This window comes from Blennius ocellaris (genome assembly GCF_963422515.1).
Source record: "Blennius ocellaris genome assembly, chromosome: 5".
In the NCBI taxonomy this organism is placed as follows: Eukaryota; Metazoa; Chordata; class Actinopteri; order Blenniiformes; family Blenniidae; genus Blennius; species Blennius ocellaris.
In genome coordinates this window covers 2,789,425-2,804,481 of record NC_137654.1, presented here as the reverse complement: position 1 = coordinate 2,804,481, position 15,057 = coordinate 2,789,425, and the positions used below count along the sequence as shown (strand labels likewise).

Genomic DNA, 15,057 nt, shown 5'->3' with positions numbered 1-15,057 from the left:
TTACAGATGAGCCGGATCATTTTTGAGTGGCTTAATATGAGTAAAACTCCTCAATATCCAGTTCGTGTTGAAGGAAAGTCCTCATTTGTTACCTGACTGTCTTCAGGCTCTGTGATTGGCCAGTCACACACAGAGCCCGCCCCTCCACACACACTGCAGCAGCTCGGACACACACACACGCACACTTGCACGCGCACGCACACGCACACACACACACACACCCACACACACGCACACACACACACACACACACAGTGACTGAACTCTGTGCTTGACTCTCGCTCAAGTTGTTTTCTTCAGCTCTCCTCTATTTCAGTTTGTATGATATTAAAGTTCCGAGGTGAACTTGTTTCCTAACGTAACGGTGTAGTAGACAAGACAGAGCTGAAAACGACTCGTGTCTCGTCGTCAGCTGCCTTCACTACGGTGCATTCTATTTGTATTACCGTCCTCTTGCTCTCAGTGTGGCTGGAGGTGTAAAGTCAGTTGGAAACCTTGCTCCTACTGAACGTGGTGCTGTTGAGAAGAACACAGTGAACAAGGTGACATGTTGTTTCCTGTTTGTCTCCACTGGATGTTTACTAGAATCACCAGGTTCACACATCATTACAATATAAACACTCTGACAGACCACATAGACACATATAGCTGAACACACAGAGTAGCCTATATTAATATGTTTATTGTATGTGGCTGTTCATAAACATACACATATTATAAATATTACAAATTAAGCTTTATATACTGTATATAGTATATAGTTTTTTATATAGAAAACATTGAATCTCAATTCTGAGGCTGTTCTGTAAATAGTTTTCAAATAAACAATAAATAAAGCAACTCCTCATCAATCCATATCAATCCATCTTTTCCATCAACTTTGCTGGAAAAGTCCCACATTTTCGAGGATGTTAAGTTCCGTAGCACTGTTGTCTTCTGGATTATCCCAAGGAATATTAAAATCCCCCATTAAAACAACAGAGTCCTAATAAACACAGACAGCAGTTTGCTAAAGTCATGAAAGAAGTTTGTTTGGGTGGTCTGGAGAAGGTTCCTAATATTGTTCACCTGACGTGCACAAGAGGCAAACTTTCCATACGACAGCTGTTTGCATTGATACGTATCATTATACAAAGAAGCTCCTCCACCTCCTTTCTTCAACACTCTGCCCTCACTGATCAAAGTGAAGGGTGGAGGAGCTCCTGAGGGTGGATGAGCTGATTCAACCAGAGCTGCTGCACGGTTGTTTTCTGTTCAAAACATGTTGGTGTTTTGTCCTCAGTATTAAGATCATAGATCAAAAGTGACTTGCCGACAGGGACCGGACATTAAGGAAACCAAATGATAGTGTGTGATGAATCCCACTGAGGCTGACACACAACTGTTGTTGGATTCAATAGTAAGTGTATGTTTGTTCTTCCTGAGAGGCTTTTGGCCACGCTGCCGCTACTTCAGTCCTGCTTCCTGTTGAGTCTGTGTTGTGGGTTTATGTTTCAGACCATTGAGAGCTTTTACAACGAGACGTGGAGCAGCAGGTTCTCAGAGTCCATCTCCCAGCCCACCCTGACGGCTCTGTGGTCTCTGTCCGTGGCCATCTTCTCTGTGGGGGGCATGTTCGGCTCTTTCTCTGTCGCCCTCTTTGTGAACCGCTTCGGCCGGTACGGTTCCTCCAACTGCACGATTCCTCCAACATTTTCCATACAGAAAGAAAACGAATGCTTCTGCTTCATTCTCACAAAAGGAAGAATTCCATGCTCATGGCCAACGTCCTCGCCTTCATCGCCGCGGCGTTCATGAGCTTCTCCAAGCTGGCCGGCTCCTTCGAGATGCTCATCATTGGACGCTTCGTCATCGGCCTGTACTCTGGGCTGTCCACTGGCTTTGTGCCCATGTATGTGGAGGAGATCTCCCCGACCTCTCTCCGCGGAGCGCTAGGCACGCTACATCAGCTGGGTGTGGTTGTTGGTATCCTCATGGCACAGGTGAGATCCTCAGCCTTCATCAGCTTCACCTCACGTTTTAAATCATCTTCACCCCAACAGGCTTCCAGCAAACAGTGAGATGGAGCTGAACCGTTCATCATTAATCACAACACTTACTCAGTGACTTTTTGTTCATGTCTAAATATTACATAATGGTTTGACCATTTTATCCTGTATTGATTCACTACAAATATTAATATGCTCCAGTCACATCCTGATTCGATTCCACAATGCTTCTGCAGACTGTATTTTTTCAGGTAGGGTAAATATAAAACGTATTCTTAAACCGCTGAGATGTGACACTTTTGTGAACAGCAGTTTAAAGATGTGCAGGGTTTGCTTGAGAGTCAGCGGTTTTATTTGTACTTTTTGAAAATTTCAGTTTGCAGTTGGACTTTTTAAATCTGCTATGTTAATAACGTTCAGCCTCCCTCCTGTGTTCATAGATCCATCCCAAAAAAGCTGATTTTGAAGCACAGCTGCTTTTTTAGACCACTACTGCTCCTGCGGTATTCATGCCTGTAAGAATGTGTTTTCTGTGCTGTGCAGATCTTTGGGATGGACTCCATCCTGGGAAATGCCTCTCTGTGGCCTCTCCTGTTGGGTTTCACCTTGTTACCAGCCGTCCTGCAGTGTGTTCTGCTCCCCGTCTGCCCTGAGAGCCCCCGGTACCTTCTCATCAACTGCAACGAGGAAACCAAGGCTCGCAATGGTGACACACATGGGGCCACAGGCGGATGAGCAGACACAATCACATTGCATCAAAAACATTCAAAGAGCACATATGAACAGAAAGTGGGAAATAAGATGACATGGGAGAGAAATTTCATCCATTCCATCCACCTCATGCATGTTTATGCACTATTTGAATAAACCAGATTTCCTTGACGAACATCCATGGATGCATGAGGAGAAGATGTCAACAGAAAACACAGTAATGACTTTGACACCTTGTTATTATGAGGCAAAATCTGATCTGACCTGACTGACCTCACATGACATGACAAGACATGATGATATGACATGACAAGACATGACGACATGACATGACATGACATGATGATATGACATGACAAGACATGATGACATGACATGACAAGACATGATGACATGACATGACGACATGACATGACATGACATGACATGACATGACATGATGACATGCATGATGACATGACATGACATGACATGACATGATGACATGACATGACGACATGACAAGACATGACATGATGACATGACATGACATGACGACATGGCATGGTGACATGACATGACGTGATGACATGACATGACGACATGACATGATGACATGGCATGGTGACATGACATGACGACATGACATGACATGACATGACATGACATGATGACATGACATGACATGATGACATGACATGACGACATGACAGGACGACATGACATGATGACATGACATGACATGACGACATGATGACATGACAACATGACATGACATGACATGATGACATAACATGATGACATGACGACATTACATGACATGGCGACATGACATGACATGACGACATGACATGATGACATGACATGACGACATGGCATGGTGACATGACATGACGACATGACATGACGACATGACATGACGACATGGCATGGTGACATGACATGACGACATGACATGACGACATGACATGACGACATGACATGACGACATGACATGGTGACATGACGACATGACGTGATGACATGACATGACATGACGACATGACATGATGACATGGCATGGTGACATGACATGACGACATGACGACATGACATGACGACATGACATGACGACATGGCATGGCGACATGACATGACGACATGACATGACGACATGACATGACATGACGACATGACAGGACGACATGACAGGACGACATGACATGACGACATGACATGACGACATGACATGATGACATGACATGACATGACGACATGGCATGGTGACATGACATGACGACATGACATGACGACATGACATGGTGACATGACATGACGACATGACATGACGACATGACAGGACGACATGACATGATGACATGACATGACAACATGGCATGGTGACATGACATGATGACATGACATGACGACATGGCATGGTGACATGACGTGACGACATGACATAACCTGACGACATGACATGATGACATGGCATGGTGACATGACATGACGACATGGCGACATGACATGATGACTTGACATGACGACATGACATGGCGACATGACATGACGACATGACATGACGACATGACATGGTGACATGACATGATGACATGACATGATGTCATGACATGATGACATGACATGACGACATGACAGGACGACATGACATGATGACATGACATGATGACATGACATGATGACATGACATGTCGACATGGCATGGTGACATGACATGACGACAAAAGGGAGGGTCTTCCTTCCAATATATGTTTTCACTCAAGAAAATTACAAAAATAGCGTAAAAGCTCTGCAGTTGTGTTCTTGTTGCAATGACAAGGTTTATTGTTTGTTAGTACCCGTTCTTTTGCGTTACCTGAACACACTGTGGAGTAAGTTGGCTTGTGATTGGCTGAGAGTGAAGAAGGGGGCGGGTCAGGTGACCATGTGAAGCACTGATTGAAAACTCTGCTTCTGTTTAATAATAGAGGCTTTACAGGCAAGAAATCATCTTGCAGGATGCTGCAGTTGTTAGTCACGGTGACTTGGAGAAGTAACTTTAATCTGATTACTGATTTAGAAATGGTAACACGTTAGATTACTAGTTACTGAAAAAAGTGGTCATTTGAGAGAAACATCACAAACTCAGTAACATAAGGCATCACTGCTTGTACGTGCATGAAGGATCTTCCTGGAGGAACTGCTGACCCCTCACACCTGGACATGCTCACTTCACTCCAACAACTCCACCTTCCTCCACCCCACAACTCAGTCTTGTGATGGAGGCTTCTGCTGTGCAGCATCTCGCCTCCAGCCTCCCAACTTGTCTATTTGCCTCTATCTCTTTTTCTCTTCTTATGGATTTTTACCAACCTTTTTCAACCCTGCTTTTACCTGATTTTACTTTCTTATTGTTGTTTTTACACTCCTCACTTGTAGTATTTTGAGATTTTCTTTGATGTAAACTACATGACAAATAAAATGTCTTCTTCTTCTTCTTCTTCTTCTTCTTCTTCTTCTTCTTCTTCTTCTTCTTCTTCTTCTTCTTCTTCTTCTTCTTCTTCTTCTTCTTCTTCTTCTTCTTCTTCTTCTTCTTCTTCTTCTTCTTCTTCTTCTTCTCCTAGTTGTTGTTGTTGTTGTTGTTGTTGTTGTTGTTGTTGTTGTTGTTGTTGTTGTTGTTGTATAACACAGATAAACCAAAACACTGTGTGCCTGAGGTCTTCCTGTCTATGTGTGTGTGTGTGTGTCCTGGCGGTGTGCAGTGTTGGTGAAGCTGCGGGGCAGTGACGATGTGAGCGAGGACATGGAGGAGATGAGGGAGGAGAGCCAGATGATGATGCGGGAGAAGAAGGTGACCATCCCCGACTTGTTCAGGTCCCCCGCCTACCGCCAGCCCATCTTCATCGCCATCATGCTGCAGCTGTCCCAGCAGCTGTCTGGAATCAACGCTGTGAGTGCTGGTGGGCCCCGTGGTCTTCCTCCTCCTGGAGGTGGAGGAGGATTAAGACCCTCCAGAGGAGCCGGCATGACCTTCCTGTCCTCTGCAGGTGTTCTACTATTCCACTCGGATCTTTGAGCGCGCAGGCGTGTCCCAGCCTGTCTATGCCACCATTGGAGCCGGAGTGGTCAACACTGCCTTCACTGTGGTTTCTGTACGTGCACACACACACACACACACACACACACACACACACACACAGACACACACACACACACAGACACACACACACACACACACACACACACACACACACACACACACACACACACACACACACACACACACACACACACACTCACACACACACACAGACACACACTCAAACACACAGACACACACACTCACACACACACACAGACACACACTCAAACACACAGACACACACACACACACACTCACACACACACACACACACACACACACACACACACACACACACACACACACACACACACACACACACTCACACACACTCACACACACACACACACTCACACACACTCACACACACACACACACTCACACACACACACACACACACACACACACACACACACACACACACACACACACACACACACACACACACACACACACACACTCAAACAAGTATTTAGCGGTTCACACCTGTAACTCTTGACTCACTTGTGTTGTCCAGCTGTTTGTGGTGGAGCGTGTTGGCCGCAGACCTCTGCACCTCACCGGTTTAATGGGAATGGCCGTTTCAGCTATTTGTTTAACTGTTGCCATGGCATTGTTGGTGAGTTTATACAGTGAAATCACATCAGACTGGCTCAGATGAACAATCTGAGCCCTGCGATGTCAAGTACTGCTTGGTGATGTGTCTCCCTCCTCAGGACCAGCACAGCTGGATGTCCTACGTCAGCATTGTGGCCATCTTCAGCTTTGTGGCCTTTTTTGAAATCGGCCCCGGTCCCATCCCCTGGTTCATTGTGGCTGAGCTCTTCAGTCAGGGGCCGCGACCGGCTGCCATCGCTGTGGCTGGTTTCTCCAACTGGTCGGCCAACTTTTTAGTGGGGATGTGCTTCCAGTATGTCGAGGTAAGGCAGGTTGAATTCAGCTTTACTTTGGAAACATCTAACCCTTGTTACAAAACTCAATCTGGGGAATTTTGTGAATTTTGTAAAACATCAGTGGGAGGGATTATTAACCTGTTAGAAACCTTTATCGTTCCTAGTTCAGTCTCTGAATATTACAGTGCACAATAATTCAATTCAACATAAAAGCACCGAGCTCAAAATAAGCAGAAAGAGTTGAACTTTTCCGAATCTATTTACTAAATACATTTTGGCGCAGCTGTGGTTCAGTTGGTTGGGTGGCTGTGTCTCAATCGGAGGGTTGCAGGTTTGAGTCCCCATCTTGCCACGAATTGAAGTGTCCTTGAGCAGAACACTGAACCTCGAACTGCTTTGAATTGATGGACATGATTTTTGAGACCTTGCATGTGTGAATGTGACTAACAGTGTGAAACACTTTGAGGACGGCTCAAGCAGTGGAAAAATGTTATCTAAGTGAACTACATTTACCAATGGATACATAAATAAAAAAATACCTATTGTATTTATATGCTCTACATTTTGAATGCATTCAATAGCCAAAATGGATTATTACACTGAGGCCAGAGTCACAAGATGTAATCATCAGTACTAATGATTTTTTTTATTTATAAACAGACAGTTGTGAATAAATCCATCAGCAATATTCACAAAGTTATTGTCAGAATATTAAAATCTCTGTTGTTTGGGCTCCATTAAACACCTGTAGTTTTATAGAGCAAAGACAGATGAAGTTAAGAGACAGAAGCGTCTTCAGACGTTGATTCTGATGCCAACAAAAGTCACTGACACATGATACTGATACTGCTGGAACCCCGATACCGAAGTATAAAAGCCAGTGTCCGTATTCACAAAGCATCCTGAGGCTAAAAGTAGCTCTACTGACATCACTCTTAAAAAAATCTTAGAATCTTAGAATTCCATGAATTTTAAGCATTTTCTTAGAATTTTCCCTTACTAAGATCAGTAATTCACCTTAAGCCCTAAGAGAGCTCTAAGGTAGTGAGGAGGACTCTTAAGAAGCCTAAGAGTTTCTTAAGCAGACAAGATGACGGAAAGACAAAGAGAAAGGAAAGACGTTCTTCGTTTGTTTGACGACAACGATTGAATGACCGGCTTGATCGTGCTGGAATAAGGTTTGTGGTTGACCTCATCATGGAGGATCTTCCTTCTCCCACAGTGAAGCAACATAATAACGCTGGGATGAAGGTGATCACAACACGGTGACACCTGTCTACAGGTGAACTGCAGTAGAACACTGTGACACCTGTCTACAGGTGAGCTGCAGTAAAACACTGTGACACCTGTCTACAGGTGAGCTGCAGTAAAACACTGTGACACCTGTCTACAGGTGAGCTGCAGTAAAACACTGTGACACCTGTCTACAGGTGAACTGCAGTAAAACACTGTGACACCTGTCTACAGGTGAGCTGCAGTAGAACACTGTGACTCCTGTCTACAGGTGAACTGCAGTAGAACACTGTGACACCTGTCTACAGGTGAGCTGCAGTAAAACACTGTGACACCTGTCTACAGGTGAGCTGCAGTAAAACACTGTGACACCTGTCTACAGGTGAGCTGCAGTAAAACACTGTGACACCTGTCTACAGGTGAACTGCAGTAAAACACTGTGACACCTGTCTACAGGTGAGCTGCAGTAAAACACTGTGACTCCTGTCTACAGGTGAACTGCAGTAAAACACTGTGACACCTGTCTACAGGTGAACTGCAGCAAAACACTGTGACACCTGTCTACAGGTGAGCTGCAGTAAAACACTGTGACACCTGTCTACAGGTGAACTGCAGTAGAACACTGTGACACCTGTCTACAGGTGAACTGCAGTAGAACACTGTGACACCTGTCTACAGGTGAACTGCAGTAGAACACTGTGACACCTGTCTACAGGTGAACTGCAGCAAAACACTGTGACACCTGTCTACAGGTGAGCTGCAGTAAAACACTGTGACACCTGTCTACAGGTGAACTGCAGTAGAACACTGTGACACCTGTCTACAGGTGAACTGCAGTAGAACACTGTGACACCTGTCTACAGGTGAGCTGCAGTAAAACACTGTGACACCTGTCTACAGGTGAACTGCAGTAGAACACTGTGACACCTGTCTACAGGTGAGCTGCAGTAAAACACTGAGACACCTGTCTACAGGTGAACTGCAGTAAAACACTGTGACACCTGTCTACAGGTGAACTGCAGTAGAACACTGTGACACCTGTCTACAGGTGAACTTCAGCAAAACACTGTGACACCTGTCTACAGGTGAGCTGCAGCAAAACACTGTGACACCTGTCTACAGGTGAACTGCAGTAGAACACTGTGACACCTGTCTACAGGTGAGCTGCAGTAGAACACTGTGACACCTGTCTACAGGTGAGCTGCAGTAAAACACTGTGACACCTGTCTACAGGTGAGCTGCAGTAAAACACTGTGACACCTGTCTACAGGTGAGCTGCAGCAAAACACTGTGACACCTGTCTACAGGTAAACTGCAGCAAAACACTGTGACACCTGTCTACAGGTGAGCTGCAGCAAAACACTGTGACACCTGTCTACAGGTGAACTGCAGCAAAACACTGTGACACCTGTCTACAGGTGAACTGCAGTAAAACACTGTGACTCCTGTCTACAGGTGAGCTGCAGTAGAACACTGTGACACCTGTCTACAGGTGAGCTGCAGTAGAACACTGTGACACCTGTCTACAGGTGAGCTGCAGCAAAACACTGTGACACCTGTCTACAGGTGAGCTGCAGCAAAACACTGTGACACCTGTCTACAGGTGAACTGCAGCAAAACACTGTGACACCTGTCTACAGGTGAGCTGCAGCAAAACACTGTGACACCTGTCTACAGGTGAACTGCAGCAAAACACTGTGACACCTGTCTACAGGTGAACTGCAGTAAAACACTGTGACTCCTGTCTACAGGTGAGCTGCAGTAGAACACTGTGACACCTGTCTACAGGTGAGCTGCAGTAAAACACTGTGACACCTGTCTACAGGTGAGCTGCAGTAGAACACTGTGACACCTGTCTACAGGTGAGCTGCAGCAAAACACTGTGACACCTGTCTACAGGTGAGCTGCAGCAAAACACTGTGACACCTGTCTACAGGTGAACTGCAGCAAAACACTGTGACACCTGTCTACAGGTGAGCTGCAGCAAAACAGTGTGACACCTGTCTACAGGTGAACTGCAGCAAAACACTGTGACACCTGTCTACAGGTGAACTGCAGTAAAACACTGTGACTCCTGTCTACAGGTGAGCTGCAGTAGAACACTGTGACACCTGTCTACAGGTGAGCTGCAGCAAAACACTGTGACACCTGTCTACAGGTGAGCTGCAGCAAAACACTGTGACACCTGTCTACAGGTGAGCTGCAGCAAAACACTGTGACACCTGTCTACAGGTGAACTGCAGCAAAACACTGTGACACCTGTCTACAGGTGAGCTGCAGCAAAACACTGTGACACCTGTCTACAGGTGAACTGCAGCAAAACACTGTGACACCTGTCTACAGGTGAACTGCAGTAAAACACTGTGACTCCTGTCTACAGGTGAGCTGCAGTAGAACACTGTGACACCTGTCTACAGGTGAGCTGCAGTAAAACACTGTGACACCTGTCTACAGGTGAGCTGCAGTAGAACACTGTGACACCTGTCTACAGGTGAGCTGCAGCAAAACACTGTGACACCTGTCTACAGGTGAGCTGCAGCAAAACACTGTGACACCTGTCTACAGGTGAACTGCAGCAAAACACTGTGACACCTGTCTACAGGTGAGCTGCAGTAGAACACTGTGACACCTGTCTACAGGTGAGCTGCAGCAAAACACTGTGACACCTGTCTACAGGTGAACTGCAGTAGAACACTGTGACACCTGTCTACAGGTGAACTGCAGTAGAACACTGTGACACCTGTCTACAGGTGAGCTGCAGCAAAACACTGTGACACCTGTCTACAGGTGAACTGCAGTAGAACACTGTGACACCTGTCTACAGGTGAGCTGCAGTAAAACACTGTGACACCTGTCTACAGGTGAGCTGCAGTAGAACACTGTGACACCTGTCTACAGGTGAGCTGCAGTAAAACACTGTGACACCTGTCTACAGGTGAGCTGCAGTAGAACACTGTGACACCTGTCTACAGGTGAGCTACAGTAAAACACTGTGACACCTGTCTACAGGTGAACTGCAGCAAAACACTGTGACACCTGTCTACAGGTGAGCTGCAGTAAAACACTGTGACACCTGTCTACAGGTGAGCTGCAGTAGAACACTGTGACTCCTGTCTACAGGTGAGCTACAGTAAAACACTGTGACACCTGTCTACAGGTGAACTGCAGCAAAACACTGTGACACCTGTCTACAGGTGAGCTGCAGTAAAACACTGTGACACCTGTCTACAGGTGAGCTGCAGTAAAACACTGTGACACCTGTCTACAGGTGAGCTACAGTAGAGGTGATGATGGTCTATCAAGCCTCCGTCAGCAGAGTGTTGCACCGTCACGATGTTTCACGGCCCCACGGTAGTGGTGAATCACCGGGATTGATGACGCTGCGTCTCGTCCTCCATTAAGATCATTATAATACATGAAGTGGTCAAAATTACCGGCGTGGACAGAAAAGATAAGAATAATTAAATCAATAAAATAACCGACACGTGAACGAGGTAAGATCAATCATTTTTAAGCTGTGAACAAATATAAATAATTATTCTAAGTTTCCTCCATGACATAAAATAATTGTCATGATTACACATTTTTAATACAGCCCAAGATATTTGATGGTTAATTTTACTCTCCATTCATAACTCGGAGCACAAAGCACTTTTTTCTGTCTTTCTCTAACAACCAATCAGCTCTCAGCAGACTGCATCATACAGAGCATCTTCCTCCCTCTAACAACCAATCAGCTCTCAGCAGACTGCATCATACAGAGCATCTTCCTCTCTAACAACCAATCAGCTCCCAGCAGACTGCATCACACAGAGCATCTTCCTCCCTCTAACAACCAATCAGCTCCCAGCAGACTGCATCACACAGAGCATCTTCCTCTCTAACAACCAATCAGCTCCCAGCAGACTGCATCACACAGAGCATCTTCCTCTCTAACAACCAATCAGCTCCCAGCAGACTGCATCACACAGAGCAACAGGGTCGACCACTCCTCCTCGCTCAGATAAAAGTTGCTGTCTGAAACCTTCTGAAACACTTTTACGTGAAGATTCCTTGTTAGGAATTCTTCGGCGAGAGGAGGAGCCTGAGAGACTCTGAGACGCTTCGCGAATGTGGACACTGAGCTTAAAGGAGCTTATTAATTAAAATTACAGCTATTACAAAGAAGCAGTTTCATCATGCTGGGATAATAAATATACAAGAAAACAAATATTCCAACGTCAAAGTAAATTGTATTTTGCTCAAGTGAAAAATATCAAATCAGAAGAAATAATTCCCCACTGGGTGTGTGTAGGCCTTCAGGTATGTTTGTTACTTTAACATATGTGTAAAATATACGTTAATGAAACCAACTTATCAACATCCTGGAATTGAATAATCTAATCATCATCATCATCATCATCATCATCATACATTATGTGGATAAAAGCACCAGACGCTGTTTCTGATACCAACGATTCAACTTCTATTCAAATATAGACACTTTCTAAATTCAGCAGCTTTGCTTAAAGAGTGAATAAAACCTGAACCTTGTCCTTCAGCAACTGTGTGGGCCATACGTCTTCATCATCTTCACCATCCTCCTGCTGGGCTTCTTCACCTTCACCTACTTCAAGGTGCCGGAGACCCGGGGCCGCACCTTCGACCAGATCTCCGCCAGCTTCCGCCAGTCGGCTGGTGCAGACAAGTACTCCGCCCCCGAAGAGTTCAACACGCTGAGGGGCCACGACCCTGACCTGTGAGAGCTGCTGCTCACACCCCACCCAGCCCCACCCACCTCCACCCAGCCCCACCCAGCCCCACCCAGCCTGTGAGAGCTGCTGCTCACACACCACCCAGCCCCACCCACCTCCACCCAGCCCCACCCCACCCATCCCCACCCACCCCCACCCAGCCCCTCCCAGCCTGTGAGAGCTGCTGCTCACACCCCACCCAGCCCCACCCACCTCCACCCAGCCCCACCCAGCCCCACCCAGCCTGTGAGAGCTGCTGCTCACACACCACCCAGCCCCACCCACCTCCACCCAGCCTCACCCCACCCATCCCCACCCACCCCCACCCAGCCCCTCCCAGCCTGTGAGAGCTGCTGCTCACACCCCACCCAGCCCCACCCACCTCCACCCAGCCCCACCCAGCCCCACCCAGCCTGTGAGAGCTGCTGCTCACACCCCCACCCACCCCCAGCCCCACCCAGCCCGCCCCACCCCCACCCAGCCCCATCCCCACCCAGCCCCACCCACCCCCACCCCACCCATCTCCACCCAGCCCCACTCAGCCCCACCCCCACCCAGCCCCACCCAGCCCCACCCATCACTCCCGTCCCTCCGGTCCCTCCCATCCCTCCGGTCCCTCCCATCACTCCCGTCCCTCCCTCCCGTCCCTCCCACCCACCCCCACCCCTCCCGGCCAATGCAAACATTTCTGCACAAAAACCCCTCATGTTTGCGTGTGCTGCCACTCAGTTGTGTTTTTGGATGATCTCCTTAAAATGCACCCAAACCCAAAGCACAACGTTTATGTGAGTGTTGTTGGGATTTAGGGTTGGTTATTAGCATTAGATTACTGTATGTAATAGATTACTGAAAGTAATAAATCACTGGATGTACTTTTATGAAAAGTCATTAATGGAAGTAAACTGTCATTTATTCAGTAACAACTCCTAAAGTACTTGATTAATTACTTAAAGTTAATAAAATTATCAAAAATGTGGAAATAGCTAAAACCAAAATATCAGTCTCGTTTGGAAAAAGGTTTATTTAAGTTAGTTACGTTTTCTGTCTAAAATATAACAATTTTATGGAAGCGTATTGCATTGACGTGAAAAAATGTACTTTGTTTTTATGAATTAATGACAAATTACCTCATAACGATGAGAAAAATCATTCTAAAAAATGTGGCTCTGTTTTTCTGAATTTATGAGATAATTATCTCATAATTATGAGAAAAAATAAATTATTCAAAAAATGTCTGTTTTCCTGAATTTGAGATATTGTTTTCTGAAAAAAATAAAAAGTGGGCCGTGTTGCTCTGCATTCCTGGGCCAGTGTGAGTTTGTTCCCAAGACGTCCTGAACAGGCCTTCAGTCACACTGCGCCGGCCCTCAACTCTCATCAGGCTTTAGTTCCCTTTGGTCTGAGGCATTGGGAGATACTGGTGATGGTATTGTTTTTATTTATTTTGTCAACTTTGCTCAGTGTTTCCTGGGCTGGTGTACGACTGCAGGAGACCCAGTTCACTGCTGAAGCTCACTTCCTCACGTCTGCTGCTAACAAGCTTCAGTCAGGTGTTTCTGAGTGGACGGAGACGGTCCATGAACACTGGTCTTCCTCTTTCTCTTCTGACTGAACACTGATCTCAGCACGCACACACAGGCTAAAGGAGGCTCTAAAGGAAGCAACAAGCCTCCTTCACTTTGCTCCTTGAGGATCCAGACAGTCGTTATCATGGCCTCTACATAAAACCCTCCAGGTTCAGGAGAAGTGATAGATCAGGAGACAGGAGGGACATTTGGGACGGACCTGGGGGCTTTTCCACTGGAAAGAACCAGGTTCTAGTTCTGGTCCAGGTCCAGAGTAACACCAGTTCTTTGCCTTTCCACTGCCCAAACCGGTTCTTAACAGGAGCTAAACCGGTTCTACCTGGCTCCACTTCTTTCCTGGACAAGAGAGGAACCAGACAGGGGCCAGACAGGTCAGCAAGGGGGGACCGAGTGACCTCTGGCGTTATCTCTGGAGTTACCTCTGGAGTTATCTCTGGAGTTATCTCTGGAGTTATCTCTGGAGTTACCTCTGGAGTTATCTCTGGAGTTACCTCTGGAGTTACCTCTGGAGTTATCTCTGGAGTTACCTCTGGAGTTGCCTCTGGCGTTATCTCTGGAGTTACCTCTGGAGTTATCTCTGGAGTTACCTCTGGAGTTACCTCTGGAGTTATCTCTGGAGTTATCTCTGGAGTTATCTCTGGAGTTACCTCTGGAGTTATCTCTGGAGTTACCTCTGGAGTTACCTCTGGAGTTGCCTCTGGAGTTACCTCTGGAGTTATCTCTGGAGTTACCTCTGGAGTTATCTCTGGAGTTATCTCTGGAGTTACCTCTGGAGTTATCTCTGGAGTTACCTCTGGAGTTACCTCTGGAGTT

The 15,057-nt window shown here is 46.4% G+C and overlaps 1 protein-coding gene across 1 annotated transcript in view; it reads left to right on the top strand.

Moving 5' to 3' along the window:
- The window catches only part of LOC308129867 (solute carrier family 2, facilitated glucose transporter member 1-like), a gene marked incomplete at its 3' end in the record, with an annotated part of 38,337 nt that extends 25,670 nt beyond the window's left edge, over window positions 1-12,667 (top strand). Inside the window, exons 2-9 of the mRNA XM_080495976.1 lie at window positions 1,498-1,658; window positions 1,742-1,982; window positions 2,532-2,694; window positions 5,420-5,607; window positions 5,705-5,809; window positions 6,317-6,418; window positions 6,516-6,719; window positions 12,467-12,667. Coding sequence (XP_080352102.1) covers window positions 1,498-1,658; window positions 1,742-1,982; window positions 2,532-2,694; window positions 5,420-5,607; window positions 5,705-5,809; window positions 6,317-6,418; window positions 6,516-6,719; window positions 12,467-12,667 — 1,365 coding nt within the window. The remainder of the gene's footprint in view (window positions 1-1,497; window positions 1,659-1,741; window positions 1,983-2,531; window positions 2,695-5,419; window positions 5,608-5,704; window positions 5,810-6,316; window positions 6,419-6,515; window positions 6,720-12,466) is intronic.
- Between the last annotated feature and the right edge of the window lie 2,390 nt (window positions 12,668-15,057).